Source organism: Tribolium castaneum, chromosome 2 (assembly GCF_031307605.1).
Source record: "Tribolium castaneum strain GA2 chromosome 2, icTriCast1.1, whole genome shotgun sequence".
Lineage (NCBI taxonomy): Eukaryota > Metazoa > Arthropoda > Insecta > Coleoptera > Tenebrionidae > Tribolium > Tribolium castaneum.
In genome coordinates, this window is record NC_087395.1 from 21,638,730 (window position 1) to 21,664,505 (window position 25,776).

General features: G+C 36.7%; 3 protein-coding genes and 3 non-coding genes across 11 annotated transcripts; 2 read left to right on the top strand and 4 right to left on the bottom strand.

Annotated features, from left to right (window-relative positions):
• Positions 1 to 3,956: 3,956 nt before the first annotated feature.
• LOC658687 (uncharacterized protein) lies at positions 3,957 to 6,347 on the top strand. Its single transcript, XM_965051.5, has 3 exons — positions 3,957 to 4,341; positions 4,391 to 5,226; positions 6,060 to 6,347. Exons 1-3 carry the CDS (start codon positions 4,289 to 4,291, stop codon positions 6,098 to 6,100), a joined length of 930 nt encoding a protein of 309 aa, XP_970144.1. The 5' UTR covers positions 3,957 to 4,288; the 3' UTR covers positions 6,101 to 6,347.
• Positions 6,348 to 6,391: 44 nt separating this feature from the next.
• On the bottom strand, positions 6,392 to 7,978 carry RNaseX25 (Ribonuclease X25). The gene is made up of 2 exons (XM_970875.4): positions 7,784 to 7,978; positions 6,392 to 7,738 (listed from the first exon to the last, which is right to left on the bottom strand). The coding sequence occupies exons 1-2, from the start codon at positions 7,828 to 7,830 to the stop codon at positions 6,883 to 6,885; spliced, it is 903 nt and encodes a 300-aa protein (XP_975968.1). The 5' UTR covers positions 7,831 to 7,978; the 3' UTR covers positions 6,392 to 6,882.
• Mir11628 (microRNA mir-11628) lies at positions 6,634 to 6,728 on the bottom strand. The gene has a single exon (NR_161845.1). It is a non-coding gene; the product is annotated as a microRNA mir-11628 (primary transcript).
• Positions 7,979 to 8,018: 40 nt separating the features above from the next.
• Positions 8,019 to 25,453, top strand: Atg10 (Autophagy-related 10). 6 transcript variants are annotated; one of them, XM_008199764.3, is made up of 6 exons: positions 8,019 to 8,165; positions 22,736 to 22,874; positions 24,859 to 25,012; positions 25,063 to 25,148; positions 25,200 to 25,282; positions 25,337 to 25,453. In XM_008199764.3, the coding sequence occupies exons 2-6, from the start codon at positions 22,755 to 22,757 to the stop codon at positions 25,419 to 25,421; spliced, it is 528 nt and encodes a 175-aa protein (XP_008197986.1). In that variant the 5' UTR covers positions 8,019 to 8,165; positions 22,736 to 22,754; the 3' UTR covers positions 25,422 to 25,453. The 6 variants fall into 6 exon arrangements, with proteins under 6 accessions (XP_008197986.1, XP_008197988.1, XP_008197984.1 ...); XM_008199766.3 differs by lacking the exon at positions 8,019 to 8,165 and adding an exon at positions 18,730 to 18,967; XM_008199762.3 differs by lacking the exon at positions 8,019 to 8,165 and adding an exon at positions 21,386 to 21,700.
• On the bottom strand, positions 12,041 to 12,115 carry Mir305 (microRNA mir-305). Its single transcript, NR_036308.1, has one exon. It is a non-coding gene; the product is annotated as a microRNA mir-305 (primary transcript).
• Positions 12,180 to 12,250, bottom strand: Mir275 (microRNA mir-275). The gene has a single exon (NR_036301.1). It is a non-coding gene; the product is annotated as a microRNA mir-275 (primary transcript).
• Positions 25,454 to 25,776: the final 323 nt, after the last annotated feature.

The following is a 25,776-nucleotide window of genomic DNA, read 5'->3' on the forward strand; positions in this document are numbered from 1 at the left end:
ACATTTTATCAATATTAAACAAAATAAAAAACACACAATACGATTCAATATGTGACAATCAAGTTATTAATTTCAACACCTCAATAGATAAATGCACCTACCTTGATATCGCTTCCACGTTGGCTACCGTTTGTAGCATTAAAAAAATAATAATAAAAATGAAACCAAAAAAAAATGTTTGCATTAAATTTAGAGCAAGTGACTTTCATCGATTGAAATTAAAGACAAAATCAAAACGCGACGATAAATTGTTTGAGTGTTTTCTTTATAGTTACTGAATTTAAAACGTGTCACTCAAACTATGACTTACTTTTCAACACCGTATTAGAGCCGGTGTACACAACATTTTATTTGCAATTAAATTTTAACGAATTATTGGTTTGTGAAAATAAATAAACACGACACAAAAATAAAATGCACCTACCTTCAGCGCTTCCACGTTGGCTACCGTTTGTAGCATTAAAAAAATAATAATAAAAATGAAACCAAAAAAAATGTTTTCATTAAATTTAGAGCAAGTGACTTTCATCGATTGAAATTAAAGACAAAATCAAAACGCGACGATAAATTGTTTGAGTGTTTTCTTTATAGTTACTGAATTTAAAACGTGTCACTCAAACTATGACTTTTCAACACCGTATTAGAGCCGGTGTACACAACATTTTATTTGCAATTAAATTTTAACGAATTATTGGTTTGTGAAATAAATAAACAAACACGACACAAAAATAAAATGCACCTACCTTCAGCGCTTCCACGTTGGCTACCGTTTGTAGCATTAAAAAAATAATAATAAAAATGAAACCAAAAAAAATGTTTGCATTAAATTTAGAGCAAGTGACTTTCATCGATTGAAATTAAAGACAAAATCAAAACGCGACGATAAATTGTTTGAGTGTTTTTTTTATAGTTACTGAATTTAAAACTCAAACTATGACTTTTCAACACCGTATTAGAGCCGGTGTACACAACATTTTATTTGCAATTAAATTTTAACGAATTATTGGTTTGTGAAATAAATAAACAAACACGACACAAAAATAAAATGCACCTACCTTCAGCGCTTCCACGTTGGCTACCGTTTGTAGCATTAAAAAAAATAATAATAATAATAAAAATGAAACCAAAAAAAAATGTTTGCATTAAATTTAGAGCAAGTGACTTTCATCGATTGAAATTAAAGACAAAATCAAAACGCGACGATAAATTGTTTGAGTGTTTTCTTTATAGTTACTGAATTTAAAACGTGTCACTCAAACTATGACTTTTCAACACCGTATTAGAGCCGGTGTACACAACATTTTATTTGCAATTAAATTTTAACGAATTATTGGTTTGTGAAATAAATAAACAAACACGACACAAAAATAAAATGCACCTACCTTCAGCGCTTCCACGTTGGCTACCGTTTGTAGCATTAAAAAAATAATAATAAAAATGAAACCAAAAAAAAATGTTTTCATTAAATTTAGAGCAAGTGACTTTCATCGATTGAAATTAAAGTCAAAATCAGTACGCGAAGATAAATTGTTTGAGTGTTTTCTTTATAGTTACTGAATTTAAAACTCAAACTATGACTTTTCAACACCGTATTAGAGCCGGTGTACACAACATTTTATTTGCAATTAAATTTTAACGAATTATTGGTTTGTGAAAATAAATAAACAAACACGACACAAAAATAAAATGCACCTACCTTCAGGGCTTCCACGTTGGCTACCGTTTGTAGCATTAAAAAAAAAATAATAATAATAAAAATGAAATCAAAAAAAAATGTTTTCATTAAATTTAGAGCAAGTGACTTTCATCGATTGAAATTAAAGCAAAATCAAAACGCGACGATAAATTGTTTGAGTGTTTTCTTTATAGTTACTGAATTTAAAACGTGTCACTCAAACTATGACTTTTCAACACCGTAATAAAGCCGGTGTACACAACATTTTATTTGCAATTAAATTTTAACGAATTATTGGTTTGTGAAATAAATAAACAAACACGACACAAAATAAAATGCACCTACCTTCAGCGCTTCCACGTTGGCTACCGTTTGTAGCATTAAAAAAATTAAAAACAACACCAATAAAAAACCTTTATTTGCAATAAATTTAGAGCAAGCCACTTTCATCGATTGAAATTAAAGACAAAATCAGTATGCGACGATAAATTGTTTGAGTGTTTTATTTTATTTATAGTTACTGAATTTAAAATGTGTCACTCAAACTATGACTTTTCAATACCGAATTTAAGAAATTAAAACGCACGTCTGCTACAGATTTGATTTAATTTTCTAAAAATAAATCACTGCAAACTTACCCTTTAATCCGGATTGTTTCCTCAAAGTCCATTCCATTGGCACTAACACACACACACTAACCGCAATCACTAGTCACCGAATTTAAAATTTAAACCGAAAAATTTAGATTTAATTGAGCACACGTCCGTTCGCGGCAACGGCAAGTAACAAACTGAATAAATTGAATGAAACGGCACAATACACAATAATTTAAATAAACCGCCTCACCTCGCTTCGCCTCGCCTCCTGCTCCCGCTCCCCAACTGGACCGTGCCGCTGCTCGCTGTCGACTGAAGCGCTCTCGCCGCCTGCGCCGCACACCTAACCTCGTGACACGTCACGGACGTGACGTCACACAAGCTTAAAACAGTTCATCACCAGAAATATTCAGTGGCAAAATCCGTCAAATTTAAAAACATTCATACACAGAATTATGCAAAATAGAACAGTATTGATCTAGAAAAAGTCATTACACGAAATGTATTTGTCTAGAAAATCATTAACACCCAAATCAAAAACGTAACAGAGGGCGCTGTTAAAGGTAGAAATGTAAAGTCCCTAGATTTATCGAAATGGTTTCCTAAATATTCAGATTTTTAATGGCAGTGGTCTGAAATTATAAAATAATCGTAGTTAATGGAAAAATAAAGACGCATGTTTTTATTTAAACAGAAACTGGCGACGTGAAATTTTCTGCCCTTGCAGAGGATATTTAGGGTAGGAATTTCTACCTTGCATTAAGAATTTCAATGCTACTGCCAAATAGGGACAAAAGTCTCCAGAAAATTTAGCTCTAGAAAAAGTAGGGTTAGGATTGTTGTGCTCACTTCTGAAATGTTAAGTTTTCACTTTAGTGGACTATTTTGTGTGTCTTTCTGCTCTTTTAGAGCGTTATTAATTCTTATTGAATATGTAGGGGCAGATCAATCTACCTTGAATCAAAAACGACAACTTCAGTGTTATTCATAAAAATGTAAATTTTAATAATTGCAAGTCCAAGTTGCCAGAAGGTTGGTTGGTTGAATGACTTTGGTGCAAAGAACGAATGTTGACAAATTAGAGATGACGAGAAAAACACGAATAACGAATGACTGTTTGTTCAATTAGGTACTTTATTGTAAAATTATTAAAAGCACATTGAAAAGCCTACCTTTTGGAACAATATACTTAAATGTATGAGCAGTTGTTAATCTTAATTGCAGTTTTGTGGATTCACTCAAGTATTTCACACACTTCAACAATTATTGATTAGGCAATTGTTTTAATAACACTTTGTTGTCAAAAGTAAAATTTCTTTAATTTTATATCAACTTTTACATTACAAACAAAAACATTTGATAATTACGAAAACTCACAACCAAAAGCAACGCTAGTATTTACCACCACATACTTTTAGATTGACTCGCTCTAATGTAAATACACGCAAAATTGCTAAATATTCATTAAATAAGAAATTACGAAAATTTCGTTACTGTTTTCGGCAAGAACGACATGTCGTCACCTGAGGGCGTCTAGATAATTTTATTCCCGAATTGATGCACGTTTCTGGTAATGAATTTTCTAGATAAATACTGTCATAGGCAGCATCCAGTGCCTAAATAAATAATGTTCTGTTTTGAATGATTCTGTGAATGAATGTTTCTCGGTTTGTGCGATTCTGCCAGTGAATGTTTCTAGGTATGTGCTTTTCTGTTGATGCCAAGTTCTAGACGTAAATTTTCCTAGATCCGAACGCGTCCCCAAAATTAACCACATTTTAGGAAAATATCGCGTAAACTCATTGTTTTTGATCAAAAACGTTGAGGACACGTTGCGAAACCGTCCGAAATACAAGTTTAGTGTTGTTTGTGCGTTTATCAGCTGATTGCATTTTTGCCGGTGTTGTCACATCAGTATCGTTGAAATACGCATTGCATGGTGTCGTTTTACGCGAAAAAGTCGGTTTTTCGACCAGTTGTTTAGTCAAATTCGTAGTGCAAAGCCCCTTATTAAAAAATGTCGGGTACTGTGGACACCTTGGTCGAGATGGGCTTCAGCAAAGCACGAGCGTAAGCCAACACGTCATTGCGGTTCAAATTACCATTAAAATGCTTGCAGTGAGTTAGCAGTTTCCAAAACCGGGACCGAAGACATCCAGGTTGCCATGGACTGGCTGCTGTCCCACGAGGAAGAGCTGGAGGACATGCCGGAGCCCCCGCAAGCCGCCGACGCCTCCGCCCCCGAAGCGCAGCCCAGTCCCGAGGGCCAAGTCGTCAGGTCCTTCAAATGTGACGACTGCGGCAAGCTGTTCAAGTCGCAGGACGAGGTGGAGTTTCACGCCACAAAGTCGGGCCACGAGCACTTCTCGGAGTCGACGGAGGAGAAGAAACCGCTCACTGAGGAAGAAAAGAAGGAACAACTGGCGAAAATCGAAGCCAAGCTCAAACAGAGGCGCATGGAGCGCGAAGCGCGCGAGAAACAGGAGGCCCTGGAGAAGGAACGCAGTCGGATCAAGTCGGGAAAGGAGCTGCTGGAGGCCAAGAAAAAACACGACGAGATCGAGATGAAGAAGCTTGTGGAGCAGCGAAAGCGGGAGAAGGAGGAGGAAAGGCTGGCCAGACAGCGTGTGAAAGAACAAATCGAACAGGACAAGTTGGCTCGGAAAGCGAAATTTTCGGGGCAACCGCTGGAGGAAGCCCCACAAGCTGCTACGCCGGCGCCCCAACCGGCGGCCCCCAAGCCGGCGGCCGGTTACTCGGAGGTTATGCTGCAGATCAGGCTCACGAATGGGTCGTCGCTTGTGCAGAAGTTCGGGGCCAAGGAGCCCCTGAGCGCTGTGAGGCTGTATGTGGAAATGAACCGAAAGGACGGGGAAGGGCCCTTTAGCCTTATGACGAATTATCCAAAGAAGGTTTTCGGGCCTGAAGATTACGATGTTCCTTTAGAAAGTCTAGGTAATTGCAAAACTCCGAAGGACTAAGAAATTTCGAGTACTTTCGGCTCCGAATTATTTTAAATTCAAAACATTCACCAGAACAATGATTTTGTCGAAAATAAACCAAAAAACTACCTAATTTTTTGAGGGTTTAAACAAGTTTGTGACAGATCTTGTATACAGTCACGGAATTATTTGCGAATTTTTGTTTAAAACAGGCTAGCGAATTTTGCTAAACAAGACCTAAAAATCACCAAAATGCTTGGCGCCTCAAAATGTTTTGCAATAGTTTACTGTGAATTTGTATATATTTTGTAAAACTTCGTTAAAAATAAGCGTAGAAATAATCAAATTACCTCGATAATTGTGTATTTTTTGCATTAGTCGGGGCTTTAAACACGTTTTTAAACTTACCGCCCGAAAAATTACTGTAATGAATAGAAAATATATCGTTTTTCTAGTGTTTAGGGGCTTTTGAGATAAAAAAGTTCACTAAATTGGGTCGCAAATGACAACATACTTCGTTTTCCCAAAGATAAAAAAGTCAACCATTTAGGGTCGAATATTTGACCAATTTTTTTTTTTTCATTTTTCGAGCATTTAGCCGGTTTTTGACTTAAAAGCCGCCTTTATTCTTCATGAATTTAGCGCCTCTTTTCACTGTAATTTAATATCTACGACTTTGTTCTTGTATTTTGCTCCTTTTGTACCAGAGATCACAAACTGGCAAAATTTTTGTTGTTTTTAGTGCTCTAATTTTTGTATTCGCTTTTGCGACGAAAACGCCTCCTAATATTTTAGTCCTCCGTTATAACCAATAAAATTTCCAAAAAATACAAGAATGGGTTTCAGGTTTGGGTCCAAGGGCCACACTCATCGTTTCAAAATCGTAATTAGGTCAAATGCTGCACAAACCTTATCTACTCTACCATCGTACGATATTAAAATTGCTTAAATAACGCTGGAACAATAGCTGGGATGTTCTTAAGTAACTAGGTGTAAGTATCTACAAAACTATACAAATTTATGTTGGAATATTTTTTAAAATATACATCATTTTGTAAGCCAGTAGCTGCTGTATAAAAATATGCAGCTCGTTGTGTGTGAAATCTTGAGCAGTAAATAAATTTTTCATATTTCCTTGCCGAGTCGCTCCCTAAGAAACGGTAAATAAAACAACCAACCATCGACCACATTTTATTTTCAATTATTACAATTAATGCTCTCCTGTTCAGACTTAAATCAAAACAAATGAATTTCTACAACTTACCACGTAATTACAAAGACCGGTTTTATGCAAATTAACGAGTGAACTGAAAACCATGACAATTATTCCTAAAATCTAGGCATGTTTCATTTCCCCCCACATTCGTTTTATTTGTGTTCTTAATTTAATAGTTACGTCATTACGAACAATTGATGATTCTTAAAAAAATAAAACTGACTGCAAGAACTCTACTCACGATAAAATTAAACATTACGTAAGTAGAGTTCCTGCAATTTCACGCCTTATTTTGATGCAGGGACTAGGCGGAGTTGTGCAATTGTTTTGCATTTTTACACACGTAATTAATGTGCTTTCATTGAAATATTGAGTTACGTAACTGTAGACAACTAGACAATTTATACAAAAAAATCCCCTACTTTGTGATATTTTACAGAATGTTAGTTTTTCCTACAATGTGAACCACATTAAAAATTTAATTAAGCGATAAACCTTCAACAATTCCCGTTCTAAGTAGTAGTTCTCTATACAGGTGTCTATGCTAGGTTCGTGGTCTCCAAAAAACTCGTCAAACTCCAGCTCCAAACTGGCGTTATTAGGAACTGTCGCGAAATACATCACATCTTTTTTCCTGCTACAATCGGTCAAGATCTCGCCATCGGGTAGCGCGCCAGTGACGTTACAGTGGATCAAATCTAGCGTTTTGTCGAAGCAAATTTGTATTTCGCTAATTAGGGATTGCTTCTTTTCGTCCACAACGCACTGGACGATGGGGTTCTTCCCCGTGGCGCTTCTCACCGCTTGGTAGATCTCCGAGATGTTGTACCCTTGCGGATTGGGGACGATCTTGCTTTTCGCGAGCAAAGCTGAGATTTTGTACTGCTGGTTCCACTCTAGCCCCTTTTTGAAGTAGTTGATCACGCTGTTTAAAACCGGGAGACTGGCGGCGCAAGTGCCGTGCTTGCCCCACTCGTGCTTCCAGAACGAGTCGGGCTTGGTGTTCGCCTCCACGTTGGGCCAGAAATCCTGCATCTCCTTCATGACGGGCCGCAGCTGCTCGGGGTCGAAGTGCAGGGCCGAGGGGCAGAACAGCGGCCCCTTTTGCCCCGTCTTGGTGGGCCAGAGCCCGTGCACGACCCAGGTGGAGTTGTCCTGGGGCAGGTTGCACGTGTTCTTGGGGCTCTTCTCCTTCCACTGGGAGCAGCCCGTGATGGGCCAACGCTGGCTGTAGACGATGTAGTCCCAGTCGTGGTAAGGGGTCGGGGTCGGTTTGGGCTTATCCACGGAAATGTCGTCATCGGATATGCTGCGCATTTAACTTAGATAATTGACGAGACATCTGGACACTTACCAAGGGTTGACAGCTGCTAGAACCAGGACCAGGAGAACGGGCAACATAATAATTTTGAACCGGAACTAAAATCACTTAAAATTTCGCGTTATTTATCGTATTATATGCATTTTCCTGGGAATGGTATCTTCCTCCTTTGTTGTTTTATTTGAAATGTCATTTTTGACGTTCACGTCAGGTCGTGTGTCTTCTGTGGCCAATAGGTGGCGTCGATTGGCGAATCAAGTCGCCTGGTTTCTAGATTTTGGAAAACAAGTGACTGTGTAGATGGCGCAGTCGCCATTTTCGTGGCCAGTTTTGTGTTTGTTTTTGAAAAGTTTGAGGTTAATCTTGGAAGAAAAACCCGAAAAGGAGCAATATTTGAGTAATTACTAATAACTCGGTGAGTGGGATTTTGTTTTCCAAGTTCGCGTCGCAATTTCCGAGAACTCGCGACGTCGCGGATTCGTAGCAATTTTCGCCGGTTTTTCCGAATTTCTAACACTTCCCGGCGAAATTTTGCGTATTAAATAATACAAACCGTTTATTTGGGCTATTTTCTTACAATATACAGGGCGTCCCTTATGGAACCAACGCAACGCCTACTTGACTATTGACCAAAGTGAACGTCGATGTTGCAATTTTAGTCACTCCAATTAATCATACTCGTGGAATGATTTTTAATTAGCTACGATATGAGTTATCAAATTTCGAGGCAAATAGTTGTAATTCATTTAAATTTAAGTTTCATCTGCTCACATTTTTAGTTACAATCGTTATAAATAAATATACAAAACCTTGAAATTACAGTCATGTCGTCCACAATAAAATAAATAAAACTAAATCGAGGAACTCAAATGAACAGGTTTTGGTGCTTCAAAAGATTAAAATACACAGTTACCATGCTGGAAAATTTGAAGCAAAATAGATGTATTTCGTCTTAATTACTCTGTTTTCGATCTCATAAAAATTGGCTTTCTCTACCTAAAGATTTCGTAAAAGTTGTGTTTTATGGCCATGCTCTTTTCCATTATTTTGTGATATAATAATGTATAATTGCTGCATTACTTTAGCGAGTTTTGTTATTGATATAAATCACATCGCTTTCTCTTTGGTTTTATCAAAATGACGGAAATGAATTTCAGTTTTACGAAAACAAACGGCAATAATGAAGATACATCGTTACCCGTTTATGTAAAAGCAACGAATCGCTTGAAATATTTTTTATCATGTAGGAAAAATTCTGGTTTTCCTCTATGAATTAAATGTCATTTCTTTTCCTGTGCGTATTTTTCCTCTGTCAAAATACGTTCTGAATTGGAACTGTTCAAGTGGAAATGTTCGAACGAAAAAAAATTAAGTTGAATTTTTTAGAAAAAATAATAAACACAGTGGTTTCTTTGGATGGTCTAAATTAAACCATTACCTCACAGGTCAGTTAATATCAAATTTTCGATATCTCAAGCCCAATTTGTGACGAGTTGGATTTTTTTTATGAAAACATTCCAATCACATGTAAAAATATCAATTTTGTGATGGCCTTAGCAAGAATAAAATGAATTTAAATAAAAAATAAAACTTCAATAAGTGTTTTGTGTGGAAAAGCTAATTTTGATCGAGCAGTTTTTTAAAAAAATTCTCGAACAGGTCGATTTTATTTTAATATGACGTCATATCTAAAAATTTTTAATTGTCAACCTATTTTTTTACTGTTTTTGATAGTATACTTCTGTGTCTTTCTGATGAGTATAGAAAAATTGAAAAAAAAAATCAAAAAAGAAGATAATATAGCAAAAAAGTTAAAAAACTTATTAATACTTACACATAAAAAGCGTCATATTTTTTATGTTGATTTTATTTTTTAAAGGGCGTTTTTTTCATTTTTGAAAAATTATAATAAAAATATGAATTTTATACGAAACTACCCCAATTTGTACCATTTCTAAATAAAGCTCAGAGTTGCCAACTCAAACCGTCTTTCTGGATCACCCGGTAGTAACGTACTTTGTAATCTAAACCCATCTAGGAGATATCATCTCATTAAGTTTTTTATTACATGTGCGAGCATTTTCCGGACAGCTGTTTTGTTGTTAATCAGTGAATCTTGTAAACGATTACTCTAATTAAATTCTCGAGATTTTTGTGCAACTACCACTTATTTACCGTTTGTCCGTTTTTAATTATGTAGCTTTTAGAATTTTCTAATTGAAAGATTTATGTCCAACTGTGAACAAAGAAACGTTAAAACGTTAACGCTCCAGTTCGGATTTTTTCTTTTTGAAAAATTAATCCCGGCCTCGTGTTAGATGTTTGTAAACAACTGTCGGCTTTCCATAAAAAATGCAACAACGCACGCAACAAAAAATTGTCAGAGTTAACACGAGCTGGTTATGCAAAACAACAGAATGTTTGAACATTACAGGTGAATTAGGTTGAAATTTTTATTTTAGATTCATCATCCAATTTTAAATGGGACGCAAGTCATGCGGCACACTTTGCAAATGCTGACAATTAAATGTTTGTAATGTTGAGTAATCAAACACAACTCTTATGAAATTAAAATTTTGCACGGTATTTTACTGTCATTTAAACTGTCACTGCGTCTGAAAAATTGATAAATACGCGTAATTACTGGATTTTTCTCCAACTCCAATAATCGCTTCGTGTACAGATGCACGTAAATGGTGTCAGGAATTATTAGATTCCTTTTGTGACAGACATGTGGCTCATGCTGAAAATATTCTTGAGCACCATTAGATCTTGATAGAAATTTCATTCGGCCGAAGTGTTGACAATGAGGAGAAATGGATGTTACCGTTCAAGGCCCGATGATTCAGTCCAAAATAATGTTGCCTAACACCACCCGAAATAAATCGCAATTTAACAATAATTGCACAAGTTATGTCAATGGATTTCAGTGACAACAATGGTGTTAAACAAAAAACTAACTCTTACGTCAATTGAGGTATGATTAATTGTAGTTTACTCGGTTTGTGGAATTTTCGAGTCCACACGAGTTATTGACAGATGTTAGTTTCGCATACAAATTTTGACACAGCGATACTACGTGAGTTACCTAATAATAAAGCGAAGGCAGCGTTTACACCGTGAAATTTAATAATTGTTACCCAAAGGAAATTGAACCGATCGTCAAATAGGGAGTTCTAATAAACAGTTACATTTTTTTAATCGCGGGGTTATGCAAATACGATATTATGCAATCGATAAAATGAGTATTAGTCAGAAAAGGGGGAAAGTCACTTACGTATAAATATCTAATGGAAACTTTCCTGCGTCATAGTCGAAAACTTTGCGGTACTCACTCTAGTTTTAATAAATTCATTTGCTTAGTAACAATCTTTACTTAACACACAATAAATTCTTATTTACAAACTTGTTATAATTTATCACAAGTCAAAACAAAAGAAAATGTATGGAATTCTTAACAGGATAAACATAACTTATTATTTATCGAAAATAGGAGATTGAATATTTTTCCGGTCGATACATCACACTGAATTAACGGCGATTAATAATGTGCCACAACGTACTTATATCAAATTATCCCTCAATTAATGGAATTATCTCGGAAAGGAACGCGCCAAGTCATGAATTCTCGTTACGTTCGATTATATTGGGAAAGGTGTCCCATGGTGTAGGACAAGACAAGACGTCGACAATCAGATCCATTGACAATGAAATGTAATGAAGAGTCAAGTCTAATCCAATGATAAGAAGGAATGAATACATATAGAGAAGAGTTCTGGGACCTCCTCCTCTGAATATGTGAAAAGCCCAGTTAACAAAATATTCAGTCACACAATGGAAATAATGGTCATCATATCTAAGGCATTGACTACGAGATTGATAAAAAGCAGATTATGAAAAATAATAACATATCTTTATATTTTTTTTCGAATATTTTTAGATTAATTATGTGTATGCATTTGTAATACATTGTTTTGTTTTAGTCCTGAAGTAAACACATTCGACGATTATAAGTAGCTTCGTTTTCTATTGTTGCTGTGAAGATGCGAAATTAAGACAAAGTAAATTATAATTAACTGGCAAGCAAGCTAAAAGCAAATTAAAATTACGAACGGAAATTAAAAACTTAAGGAGAATAACCGTAATTACAATGAACTCGCTGATATCTGTAGGACATTACTGTGACGCCATCTACAGTCAACAATTATCCAATTACCTTTTCCTCGGCATCAAAATCCGGTCCTTCGGTGCGATTAAAAATCGTGGAAAAATCAGTTTGGTGAAACGAGCCACATAATTAGTGCACTCCAACAGGTGTCGGGAAAAAGTATACCAGAGCACCTGATGAAGTACAATAGACATGTGACAGAGGGCGTTGAAATATGCAAAAAACCGTCAGAAGACGGATGGTGATGAGAATTGCACCACCGCTGCGCGCGCTACTTCAGGTACCTGACTTTCGAAAAACCCCAGCCTAGGTACTGAGGTAACACGCGTAGCAACAGGCAACAAGGAAGAAATCCAAAATACTGAAAAAAAAAACCTAACTTACCAACACATCCTGTCACTTTTTTGTGGAGTCTACAGGGTGGACCACGAAAAAGGAGATAATAAAACACCTGTTTGAGAAAGTTGATTGTTGCGAAATATTCTAGTCAAGGATTCGCAAAATCATTAGTAAATGTGCCGGTCGCTTTGCAGCTTTTCAAAACGAGTCCAAGGTTCGGTGACGTCACTCGGTCGGTCGTCTGGAACCTTGAAATATTTTGTATTTTTAACAGAAAAAAAAAAGAAAGAACCGGCACGGTAGCTGGATAATGACGGAAATGCTTATCTCTCGACCGAAGTGAATTCCAAGAACGGTCGTATACCACACGTCATTTTCACCATGAAATCTAAGTTTAGAGATGCGTCCCAAGGTTTGAGGATATCCGGCGGTTAAACGCGCCGCTTTCGACCAATTGTACGAAATGGGCCAAGGAACGAACACAATGACCAAATTAAATTTAAATCGTCCAAGAAAAGAGCGTCTTAATTCCGCGAATTAAAGTTCAAGATCGCACAGCACAATCACCACTGAAGCACAGGCCCGTATTCTCCCCCAGTCGTGTGGTGTGACAAAGAGCCCGTTTGGAATTCCATCCGAGTTTCGCAACTCGCACGACATCCGTTCGAAAACTGACCACGCCGCAAACTTGCGAAGAATCAAGCCGGCTGGATCTTTGTCGGTGGGTAAAACCAGCGGAACGGACCAATCGGCGCACGAGGAGAAGTCGAGCCGGCCCGAGACACCCCGATCTTGGAATTTGTTGCGTGTGAAACGGGTCTGTCTGGGTCCTTAACCTAACTTAACGGCTGCGACGCGTCCCGTCCTCGTCTCGCTCGCCACACCCGCCATCGATCCGTCTCCTTCTACCGTCTGTGAAAATGTACAGTGCATCGTGAAAACGTCTGCATTCCGCGAGAAAACGTCTGGAAATTATCCACCAATAATGCGCCTCCGCGTCCACCAATCACATTCAAATGCGGACACGCGGCCAACCCACACTGGCTAATCACCGCAATTAACCAACCCCTTTTAATGCGCTTAGCACAGTTCACTGCGAAAATCGCGTACATATACCGATACGGGTAGAACGCGACCAGAATCCGCTGACGTCACACCGCCCCCATCGCTGGTAGTTGCTAAGGCGGTCGTGTTAAAATGGACATCAAGTGAGCCAAGGTCGTCGCAAGGACTCCAACGCTAACATTTGTCATTATCGGCATTCCTACGTTAGGTGACCAGTTCTTGTGTTCCCGATTCGAACCAATGGCATGTCATTGTGGCACTCACCAGCTGCAATCACTCCATCATCTGTAATCTACCAACTTGAGATAAAATCACGGAACACTTTCAAATTCCCAAGCATTGTTACCACAAATCCGAAAAATACAAATTTATCAGAAAATTACACTGTTCGCGCTTAGCAATTCATTAGCAGGAAATTTCATAATTAGTACCATCATGAAGTTTGCGATAAGTAATTACAGGGACGACGCCATAATGACACGATAATCGTAACAAAAAACGCACCAGATAACAGAATTTAATTTATATAATAGAAGTGACGTTAGATCACGTGACAGCACTGAGACGTGTATGACTAATTCTTAAGGTTGTTTTTTAAAAAGTCATGCGCGAGGTGCAATGACGAAAATCAAGGGGGCCCCAAATTCACTAGCAACCTTGATAACACCACTAGGTTCCTGACACCTAGAAGATTTTGGGCAGCCATTTTGCAAAAATTGAGTGCACCATGGATCCCCCACAAGGATGTCTACCGACAATAAAAAACCGTTGTTAATGTTCCGATGGCGCCACCAAGTGCAGTGCATGTTAATTACTGTCCTGGCGTGTCATTTGTGTGATTATACGAATTGAAATTCACGCTTCCACGAAAACCTTCAATGGTTAAAATATTTAAATCCACTTAGGACCTGAAATTTTACTTTTTCCACCGAAACGAACATTTTTTAACATCATGCTGACGCATAATTCATATTTGTCATCGTGATAATTCTACGGGATTGAGCACGTACGTAACGTGATGACGTCACAATCAGATGTATTTATTATGATGATCTTTTTCTGTTTTACAATTACACACAGTGTTATCTTATCGCAGCATAAATCAATCGACGATAATTACAATAAACTAGGTCAGGAAAAGCGACAATTTTCCGCCGTAAAAACAAATGTCGCACTTTTTTTACAAAAATACTATTAAACCGGTTTAAGAACAGTCATAAGAGGCATATGCTCCTTTTTCAACTACATCTATGTATCTAGTTCAACTGGTGTAATAAACCGTTTCGAGTTTCAGTATACAACCTATTAAAAATGATACGTTTTCATATGATAGTGTTTAAGTCGGCGTAATTTATCTGACAACGTTGGACACACGTGTGTTCGTACATTGATGTCCATGATAATTACTAAATAGCCCTTATAATGGCCTTAAATTAGAACAGACAGACGCTTGCAATGTTAGACAACACAATAGAATTCTTTTGATTGTATAGAACCCGAAATAGCTGTCCATGTAATTTCGGTTTCCAGTTTATGTTATGACTGCAATGTTTATTTTACGAAATATTGTGGGAAAGTGCGGCTCTGCGTGGAAATCTAACACTTTCCTGAATAAAAATCTTCCTCACAAACCTATTTATTCACAATTTTTTGTGAAGTAAAATAAATAAAAGGGCCAAACAACACCTTGAATAAATAGTGATTAGACACACATTAGATTTTGTTTTCTACGCCTTATTTGTAAATTATTTTTCAAATTTGTTCATATTAGAGACTGAAGTGAAATCTATTCTATTTGCAAACACAACACAAAGAATGGACACTGAAAAAATTGTCCATGGAAACTTTGCATTTATAAAGTGAATAAACAAACTTGTGCACAATATTACGGATCTACCTGTCAAACATTATAATATGACCTCGCTCGTTATACACACCTCAGAATTCAGAAAAGTTCAAAAAAACGTATTGATTTCCTAGTAAGATACACGTACATTGTTTTACCTGCGTAAACAAGAGACATTTTCGTAATTATTTTAGGCACATTCTGCAACAGCAAAAGAAAATAAATTTTTGAAATGCTTTACATTTAAGCACTTTTGTCGTAAAATTCACTATTATGCAAGTTGGAAGGGCTCGTATTCAAAAAATAATTCATCAGGCTTTGTTAGATTAAAACAAATTAATGAACGATATTTTTTGTGAACCGTTTGGTATTTGAGCAACTGAAATACTTTTTAGAAACGTAATAAAGTAGGTAAAAGTAATCACAAGTAACAATAGAGCATTGAACAAAAACACTAAATGTAAGAAAAGTAGAACTGTTGTTGAACACCTGGACATCGTCTTATTATCATTCCCAATACAATTATTAATCGCAATCACTTTCTAATTTGTGAATCATGGTAATTTCTAGTTGTAACAATGTGCACACAAGATTTCTTCCAAAATTAATTAACTCTGATTCTTCCATCCGCATGTAATTAATCGAGTAAAAGGAAAAATAAAATTCCTGCTATCGGTTTAATCAGAACCACTTTATAGTAGATTTCGGAAGAAAATAATTATCAAAACCTTATCAACAACTTACAAGGAAAAATGACCAAACCAAACCAATTGTTGGGTTTTTCCTTTGTAGTGTGTGGAATACAGGATAAGAATAATTAAGCGAAATAAACGAAACTGATTTTCACAATTTTTTGAGCCCATTTTTCAATTTATAAAAAGAAACAGAACAAACTTCAGCAGCTCACGTTATATTATTAGGTTTCAAAATACCAGTTTGTAACTTGTCAAAGAAGCCCTTTTAAGTTTACATGAAGAAATAGCTTTATGAATGCAATAATGTTAAATCATTTTTTTATACTGCTTACACAACCTGCTAAAACGCTTAAAAAACGGAAAATGAAACGACAGTTTGACTTGGTAATGATTCGGACTTGAGGAAAACCTCGTGAAAAGCTGAGTTTTTACTTATTAGCTGTAAATAATCACGTTTAAGCAAAAGACAGTCGAACTCGCTTATAACGAACCCGACTTTTAATACGAACGCTCGGATTTAACAAACAAAATTGAAAAGTCCTATATTAAGTAATAAATTTGTTCGGTTTCAACGAACAAACGAACCTGGCTTACAACGAAAACTCGTACGTGTTCTGTTGTTACGTTCTAGGAAACAATAAACATTTCCGATGGAGTAATGTTTGGATAATCCGAACAGAAAGTTTTCATAAATATGATATCAATAATCTGAATATTCCGAACACGCGTTTGTTTTACAGATACCTTACTTAACCAATTAACCATGAAAATATATATTACGCCACAACAACCTTTATGTATTTCAAAATGAAAAAATATTAAATTAAAAAACACTTAAACAGCTATTGCTTCAGCTTTTTCTATAAAATGATCAAGATTTAAAATAAATAAGTGGTAGTTCGTATTATGTGTTACAGACTGAAATTACTGTATTACAGAAAGATTCCAGAAGAGATACATACAAGGTGTTTCACATGATTTTACGACGCCTATGCATGTAAAATACCACCAAGAATACATATTCTTTAAAGAACTCGATTACAAATTTTGAAAAATTAGTCTTCGGTAGTTTGGTCACCCTTTCAAAAATTGGGTAGTTAGCGATCAAGATCGAGAGATTAAAAATCATATTCATTCAGTCTCTTAATAATACATATGATAACTGTTTATGAAAATAGCAATTTATGACTGTTAACAAGACAATGATTAGTTTGACAACTAAACTGTCATGGGTTTCCAAAAATTAAATATTAATTGAACACCCTCATAGAACACCCTATATAGTCCGAAAAAAGATAAAATGCTAAAATTGTGTCAAACACACTATAAACAAAAATAAAAAATATAAAAAAATAAAAAATAAGTTACTCTTAATTCTTCAATTTTTTTGGTAATTTCTGGGTTTTCTAATGAGAAAAAAACGTAAATAAACGCCTGAAAAAAGTAAAAACCACTGATTTTCGTCTCAATTTGGTTAATTTACGACTCTGGATGAAAAACGAAAAACGGTCAGTTGTGAGTTTTAACCAAAATTTTGCAAAAAACTGCAAATGCTTGAATAATTTCACTAAGATATCACGTTTTTGCCTAAAAAATGTACTGAAACGCACGAAAAATGTATTTCTTCACTTTTTACCCGACTGACATTGGGTCTGGTACTTTTTCTATGTGTTTTTCTTTCACCTTTTCGTGGGCAAGGTCCGGTTTATGCACGTTTTTGTCTAGTTTTGGACAATGCTTGGTAAAAATTTCCCAACTTCACGTGATATTCGGGGTTAGTGATAAAAGCATCCGGTAATAGTGGAGCTATCGGTGCATTGACTTAGATTCGAAAGAAGGTTATCAGCGCAGTTATCAGTGCGTTATGATTTTCCAAATCTAACCACCTGATGTCGGACCGAAAAATGCAGGAAAACGTGTAAGAAACGTACCTCGGCGAAGTGGGTCAGAACAATTCGATGTAAAATAGGTCGAGTCACTCACCACGAAGCGTCTGGTCCCATGATGGGGCCCTTTCTCCCCTCGTGTTATGAATGGGCTAATCGGGCGGCCATAATGCCTCAGATGAATAGTAAGCGTGACGTAGCACCCCCTGTCTAGACAGACAGGGTTGGGGAAGGCCACGGCGCAAGCACGGACATGCAACCAGAAGTAAAGACGCGAAAATGGTGCCAGAACGCACTCTCCACATTCGCCCGAATTTATCGATTTGGGCGCGCGTGCACGTGCACCGAACGCCGACAACCTTCTGGATCATAGGCGGCATCGCCGGTACAAAAATGAGCATCAACGTCCTCGGCCAACTAGATTCGCAGCCGATGGCATTGACGACACCGGCCCGACTCACACAGCCACAGTCGCGGCGAATTCAAATCGTCACACACTGTTTCGGCTAATCCCGATCGGAGATTAGGATAAGAATTCTGCAGCTGCATACAGCCGATCGTGCATTTACCGGCGACTAATTTTGCCAGCGTCCAACAACACCCAACTGGTCGCCTGGTTTACCTGCCCAGGTACCCGGCCACTAGATTTCAACAATGGGACCCCGAAATGACTAATGATTTTCAACCGATTTCACAACAGCACTGAGACGCCGAAACACTGGTTGAAGAACTGCGGTTTTGTGCGCGCACTGGGAACTGCAGCACCTTGTCGCGTCCGCGGCCGCGGACAAAATGAAACACACCAAGGACTGACTGAGAGAAGCACATGTCTGGTGTACAGTGCGTCGCGAAATGCATGACTCCCTCCCCTGTTTCCGTCCTTTTTGCTCGCACGGGAACCGGCGAGACGGAAGCCGGCAGTGCTTCGCCGTATTTTACCACGCCCGTAGGTAGCAGACCTTAGCAACGGTTGCCATCTCAACCAAATGTCTTTTCGCAGAACGGGTGGGGGAAAGTGTCTAGAAATTATCAGGCATACGTATACTATACCCTTTCCCAAATCGTAAATTATTCGCAGTATAATACAATTAGAAAAAGATTCGAATCGGCGGCGAGACGCTGAATCAATTTTAAGTCGCTTCCAAGAAACGCACAAAAAGAAATTAAGGATAATTGTCGATAAATAAACGCTTGAGTTTGAAGAAGGCATCAATCAAAGTGAGTATGCCACCTCTATCATAAAATTTATTATCGCTGGAACGTGACGATTTCTTTCACTTGGGTTATTTACCGTTACAGGGTGAATCAAATGCATTCTTATCTCATTCACATTCTTGAAAAACTTTCCTATCGGAGTATCGAGTATTAAATGATAGAGCGGTTCCGAGAAGTTTGTTCATTTTCTCATTCTCCTAAATGCATATACAGATTCCAGGACGTTCCGAGAAGTGACCAAGCTTCGTCTGATTATTACATTTTTCTAATATAACTGCATCCAAACATTTTTCCAAGATTTGTTATGTTGGGGTTTTCCACTAATTATATTATTGTTCCGCAAATGAACTAACAAATCCAAGTAATGTAGTGTTACAGGGTTATAGTCAGTTGTTTGGTATCGCAAAAAGTAATCCTCTCCCCAGAATAGTTTTTGGTGTTTACGCACTGGCTCCTTTGTCAGTCGTGCTTCAAAAATGTTTTCAACTCTAATGGTTGTACTGAAGTTTTAAGAGGTGATTGTGGAGGGCAAAAGATGCGAAAATTACTCGACCTGTCTTCCGAATGTTAATAGTTGGTGAGGCGCAGAGGGTTGTCGGATGAAACGCGTAGCCTTAACTTCACCAACAAAAATTGTAAATGATTATCTCAGAGAAAATAAGGTCCTACGAATGTGGATTTAGGAAAATGTGTTGGAAGATGGAGAACAACCAAAGTTTACCAAAGAAAACTTCAATAGAACGACAAAAGCATGAAGAAGACCACCCAAGCTAAATGCGAAACAAAATATTGCCACAATCTTGTGTATTGAGAAATTTGGCAAAAATAGGAATGAAAGTACTATACTGAAAAGTGAAAAGATGTTTGTTGACGTAAAACAACTGTTCAAGAGAACTATCATTATTGATTAGTTGTTGTGTCAAGTTTTGTTTAGGTGCGTGATGTTTTTTGAAAGTTATTAATAGTTAAGCTGGTCGATGACAGACAATTTTTATAAATGGAAAAAAGTGAGCGGTGATATAATATTTGCAAAAAAGGTACCACCAACTGAATTTCACAAGCATATGACAGATCTTTTAGTGGACTCTAAAAGTATAGAGTGGCATCACAAAGGTTTTCCAACTCCATGGAAATTTTGAATTCACGGTGGACTGGAATTAAAAGAAAACCTGCGTGGAAAGAAATATGAAGACGATAATGAAGGCATTGAAGTCCAAGGAGATCATGTTGAGAAACAAATAACAAATGTTTAAAAAAAAAGCTTCTCTTTCTATATCAGGGTCCGTAAATATCGATCTACCTTCATAGATATTATTTATTTCTAAAGGCATGAATCTGCCTAACGTTCCAAAAGCAAGGATATTTGGGCTAAACTTAGTCAGATAGTATGTAGTACTATCTATATGAGAAAGATTGTACAACAAAATTTAAACCAACAAAAAAGGGTCCAAAAAGAAACATGAAAAGAAATCGATCTGCAACTCATCCATGACATGATAACAGAGGTTCTAATCAAAATACGCCCAATAGAAGACCAAGGGCCGTAATATGTCAATTTGGAATAAGTAAAAACTGCTTTAGGAATAGTTCAATTTTCAAATGAAAGTTGTACCTACATTTGAATTATTATGTTATTTTATTGAAATAAAATTTTGCTAAAAGTATAGTGCACTTAATTTCGTCATCGCCTGTTTTTTGCTCATCCTTTTCTAAAAATCAGACTAACCTTGACAATATAAAGCTATCTTAGAAGATTCTTCAAACTTTGGGTTATCAAATGCGTAAAGAATTATTCCATTATTACAAAGGATTCAAGAGCTGTGATTTTTTAAAGACCCCTGGAAAAAGTAATCATACGTCAAAAACTTTGGTACTACCCCTTCTAATTGTTAAAATTAGACTGAAACTACATCTTACTTTAAAAAATGTAAACGAAGTCTGCTGTTTAAAAGAATCGAAAATACACCCCCTTTAGTACAGACGTTTCCCCCTTTTATTATTTCATGATAAAACCACAGGATGTGGAACTGAAGTCTTTTCGGGGAAACAAAAGCAAGAAAAAGTTATTTAATTTTTGATTGGTCTTATATTGATTACAGTAATTTTCTAACGCTGAAAACAGTGATTTAAATACTATCGAAAAATGGGAAATTGAAACGATAAACAGTTTGCAAAAGATTGTAGTTCACTAACTTTTACTTCGTTTTCTTTAATTAGCCAAATGATTCATCACAGATGCTTTAAATATTTATTTTGTGATTGTGAGGGAATTAATCATATCTTACATATTGTGATTTTTACTGAATCATCTCCCGCTTTGAAAACGTGCAATTACTTTGAACCTCTAAATTGAGTTGTTTGTATCGATTATTCGCGTCAAAAATAGTTTAAACCTGTCTTCACAAAATTTATCGCCTCCAGTGTCATACACGTGGAGCTGCTACAATGTAGTCACTCTGATAAGAGACGAGTGAATCCCAAGTTTATTTTACAATTTGCTTCCAAAGTCCAAGGTTCTGAGAACCTGGCACCACAAAAATTTCTCCGGAGATACCTGCCCGAAACTCGACGGGGGCCAGCCAGCGCAAATTTGGCCAAGACTGGTCACTCTGTGATAAGCGTCCGTATTTAGTAATTTGATAAATCGTGTAAATAAATTTGAATGAACCGAAAGAGAGATATTACATTGCAAATTGTGCACGAACCGGAAGGAACCGACCCATTTGTTACTAGTGGGTGAGTTTGTTCTTGATGTACGTACATTGAAAGTATGTCAAATATACGTCTGGGTAGGCGCCATGACGTCAACGACGCCTACACTATCGCTCTCAACAAGGGTGGTGCATGGGCGACTCGTCACAGTCCACAGTTTTACGATAAACTGATAAACGCCGCGGAAACAACCAAGTTTTATTAATGAAAAATCGGGTAATTAGCCGCGATTTATTTGACAAGTATCCACTTTCTCTGTATTGTTGTTAGCGGACTTTGCCGGAATTTACGACTTGTCATAATTGCCCTCTGATTTTCTGGTGAAATATAAAAATTCGTGTGAATGTACCCGAGTGCAATAAAAATATCTGCTCGAACAATCGGTGCTAAAATAGAGCTGTTTCTTGGCAGATTTTTCCGCCGCTCGCGCCTACCTCTAGCCGCATTTTCTTATCTCTCGGCGGCCTCGAAATTTGCAAGTGGTTGACAAAAATCTGCATGATTCATTCATAGCCGGCGAAATCGGGTCGCATAGATTTTGGGGTTTTTACTGATGGCCGTAATTGCTGGTGGAAGTGTTTCGTGTTGCGCAGCAGGCGGGGCCATTTCGCAACGTTTATAGGGGAGATTAGTGTAATGACTTGTTGCAGTGGATGGAAACAAAGAAACACATTAGAAATTTCAACTGATAAATCACAAATCCAGTTGGTATTTTTATTGCAGCTGGTCGACTTATGGAGTGGGCGTAATATCTTTAGGAATGCGCCATAGATATGCAAGATGCAATAAATTGCAATAAAAACTTGCCGCAATGAATCATTCAGCGTCTTTGTTTGTCCAAACTGCATTTTTGTCTAGACGATGGAGGCGTTTTTTAACATTTACTGTCAAGTAAATAACGAAAACGGTAAAAATAAAACGCGACGCGACGATTTACCACCAAAATACTTTTTCTTTATGGCCGACAGGGACGCTGGCACCCCTGGATTATTATTATTCGCGACGACGGCCTTTCACAGACACATCAACTTATTTACACGTGATCTTTATTTTTCCCAGATACGCCCACCGAGAGACGATGTCAGCATCAGGCGACGATGGCGGAGGTTTGAGTTACGAAAAATTTCTCGAATGCATTAAACAAATTGTCCAAATATCGAATGACATTCACGACGGGTGGCAACTTCACTCCAAGGAGGTAAGTCTTAATTCTGGAAAATAAAACGCGTTAGACTAGGGAAGAGTCACTCAACACCACGCCAATTTAATGAGGGGAGAGAAAACACACTGGCGTCGAAATTCCAAAAAGTACGCCCGTTTCAGCGCAATCTTTTTGGAACACTCTGTAACTTAAGTAGGGGAGAGCGGGTACAATTGCAACACTTTTTACTCACGAATTTTTATTCGAAGTCAAAAAAAAAAAAAGAAAAAATACCATGATGTAACCCAAACATTCAACATCAAAGAAAAATAATATTATTTATGTTGGTCATTCCACCAACGAGAAAAAAAATGTTAAATGCCATATTTTGACACCGTACTAGCGTCATTTAATTTTTTTAAATGTCAACCGACATATTTGATTACCGTTTTGGATAGCACACATCGTTATCTTTCTGGTAAGTACAAAAAATCCAAGAAATAAAGCAAAACAAAAAATAAGAAAAGAAAATAAATAAATTAAAAAGTTTTTGAAAGTTTTATACAAAGAGCCTTATCTTTTTGTTCTTGCTTTATTTTATAAAAGGTAATTGTCTTTTGCTTAAACATTACAAATGTCAGTATGATGATGATTTAAAAAAATAAAAAAATTATTTAAAAATTATTAAAAAAAACATATAAAAATTATTGCTTTTTATAAAATAAGGCAAGAACAAAAAGATAAAGCCTTCTGTGTTTAATTGTCAATATTTTTTATTTTATTAAACTATTTTTCGTAATTTTTTTATTTTAAATTTTATTTATTTTTTTCTTATCAGAAAGATAAAGATTATGCGAAGTATTTAAAACAATAAACAAAAATGTCGATTGTCATTAAAAAAATTAAAATGACGTTACAACTCAAAAACACAACATTACATATGTCACTATGACGTCAAAATATACATTTAAAAAAATTAAATCGATCTGTTCGAGGATTTTTTGAAAAATGGCCATTACCATAGATATGAATTTTGTGCGTTACTTTTAGTTCAGTCTATATAAATATTTGAATAAAATAAAGAAAAATAGGCATTTTTGAGTGTTACGAGAAATATCGAAACAAAATATCCTTTCTTCTTTTTAAGGGAATTAACACATATTTGGTAATTAAACTTACCCTAAAAATTTTAAAGGCACTGTTACGTTAGAATCGAACCCGCTCTCCCCTGTAAGTTAGGCCTTAATCGTGCAAATCCGTCCTGGGGCCCTCATCCCATTTTGCTTCAGAGAAAATGTAAAAAACGACCCACTTGCGGCTGAATTCTGTTATGGCTTGTCAATTTTGATATTGTAATTATGGTATTTGCCTCAAGATTGAGTTCTCGCATGTGCAAATTTTACGCATGTAATGACATTTATAGCACCTTGTACAGCGGATTTCTTAGCCAACAGTTTAATGATAGTCCTATTTGAATATAAATATTTATAAAAATTTTAATGTCTTTTGTAGGAACGTGATGGCGTGTTGCTAATAGGAAAAACAAATTTGCGAATCGGCTTGAGACCCTCTGGGAAGGCTGGTATGCAAATTTGCTAAAATGAAATGACATTCATCCACTTAGAAATCGCCTAAACCCAATTATTTCTCCGCTTGTTTGCCGCATAATTACGAGTAATCATAATCGACACGATAAGACAAAGATACAAATCAAAACTTTTAAATTAATGCGATTTAATTGCACACATAAATACCGCATGAAAAACGTAATGTCTGTAAATTACATACATTCTTCCTCTAAGTAGTCTTTATTGCCAGTTTTTCTTTAATCCGCACTTCTCGAGTTAAGATGTATGAAGAGCGCATTTTCCGAGGTAATAAAACAGATCTTATTTTAGTTTTTGCGACGGCAATCTTGTAACTGCGTCTCTGCCTCCATCCAATCATCGAAACAGTTTCTGAATCACAATTTTCTAGTGCTTTCCTCCATTAATAATTTTCTTAACATGCGCCTTTTCCCGATGGGAAATTTTTGCGTTAGGGTGTGGATACCGGCGGGTACATTACGAAAAAAGCCAGTCAGGAACTGGAAAAGTCGTCGGAGGGGGCGAAATTGATCGCGCTTTTCGAATATCACATAGCTTACAACATTAATTACGGTGTCCCAGTTTTGTGTTTCTTAGCATGGAAACAAGGTAAGCACTTAATCAAGAACTTGAAAAGGATAAAAAGAGTTGCATTGCAGATGGTAGTTCGCTTCAAATAGAGGAATATTGCGAATACAACAAGAAGTTTTCAGATTACGACATTCTAAGCACATTAACTCAATTGGTAGAATAATTACGTTGCACGATGTAAAATATTTGTCTTGATTGATTCCAGGATCATCCAGTTTTATGCAGACCGTTTCTTACACTGCATCCTTGCAGAACCCGAGATGTTTTAGATACGTTTCAGAATAAGAGGTACAATTATTGCAATAATACAATTTAATTAGCCTGAATGATGGATCGTTCCAGTAAAAACCCGGTAATATCATGGTTGAGTGTGATCAGCCCGTTTCTTGATCTCAGGCTGGAGGAAGAATACATTAAGGCTTGTTGAACAATTATTCCAATAAAAATGCCAGAATTGCATTATTTCAATTTTTCAAACCGTCCATTATTCACTTGATGGGCACCGTATTGTATGAAAATTACAATGCATGTACTTAGGCACGTGTTGATTGAGGAATAAAATAAAAGGTCAAAACGTTATTTATTACAACTATATGGCTCGAGCTTGCAAAACAATTAATTGTTGCACGAGTAAAAATGTTTCCTTCGCCCTGAAAAATGCGAGCTGATTAAAGTGTCTTCTCGCTGATAAGGAAGGAAAGTGGGCAGCTTACGAAGAATTCAGAATTGATGTAAAAGTTATTCCGGGAATGCCGATGGTTCATTGGATGATGCACCGTTAC

Bases quoted from the DNA above. Each gene is read 5' to 3' on its own strand.
- LOC658687 (XM_965051.5), top strand. From the start codon at position 4,289: ATGTCGGGTACTGTGGACACCTTGGTCGAGATGGGCTTCAGCAAAGCA. The intron at 4,342-4,390 runs GTAAGCCAACAC...AAATGCTTGCAG, and splicing joins GGCTTCAGCAAAGCACGAGC to TGAGTTAGCAGTTTCCAAAA. The intron at 5,227-6,059 runs GTAATTGCAAAA...AATGGGTTTCAG, and splicing joins TGTTCCTTTAGAAAGTCTAG to GTTTGGGTCCAAGGGCCACA.
- RNaseX25 (XM_970875.4), bottom strand. From the start codon at position 7,830: ATGTTGCCCGTTCTCCTGGTCCTGGTTCTAGCAGCTGTCAACCCTTG. The intron at 7,739-7,783 runs GTAAGTGTCCAG...TTAAATGCGCAG, and splicing joins CTAGCAGCTGTCAACCCTTG to CATATCCGATGACGACATTT.
- Atg10 (XM_064354601.1), top strand. From the start codon at position 22,538: ATGGAGGCGTTTTTTAACATTTACTGTCAAGTAAATAACGAAAACG. The intron at 22,584-22,644 runs GTAAAAATAAAA...TATGGCCGACAG, and splicing joins TCAAGTAAATAACGAAAACG to GGACGCTGGCACCCCTGGAT. The intron at 25,149-25,199 runs GTAGAATAATTA...GATTGATTCCAG, and splicing joins TAAGCACATTAACTCAATTG to GATCATCCAGTTTTATGCAG.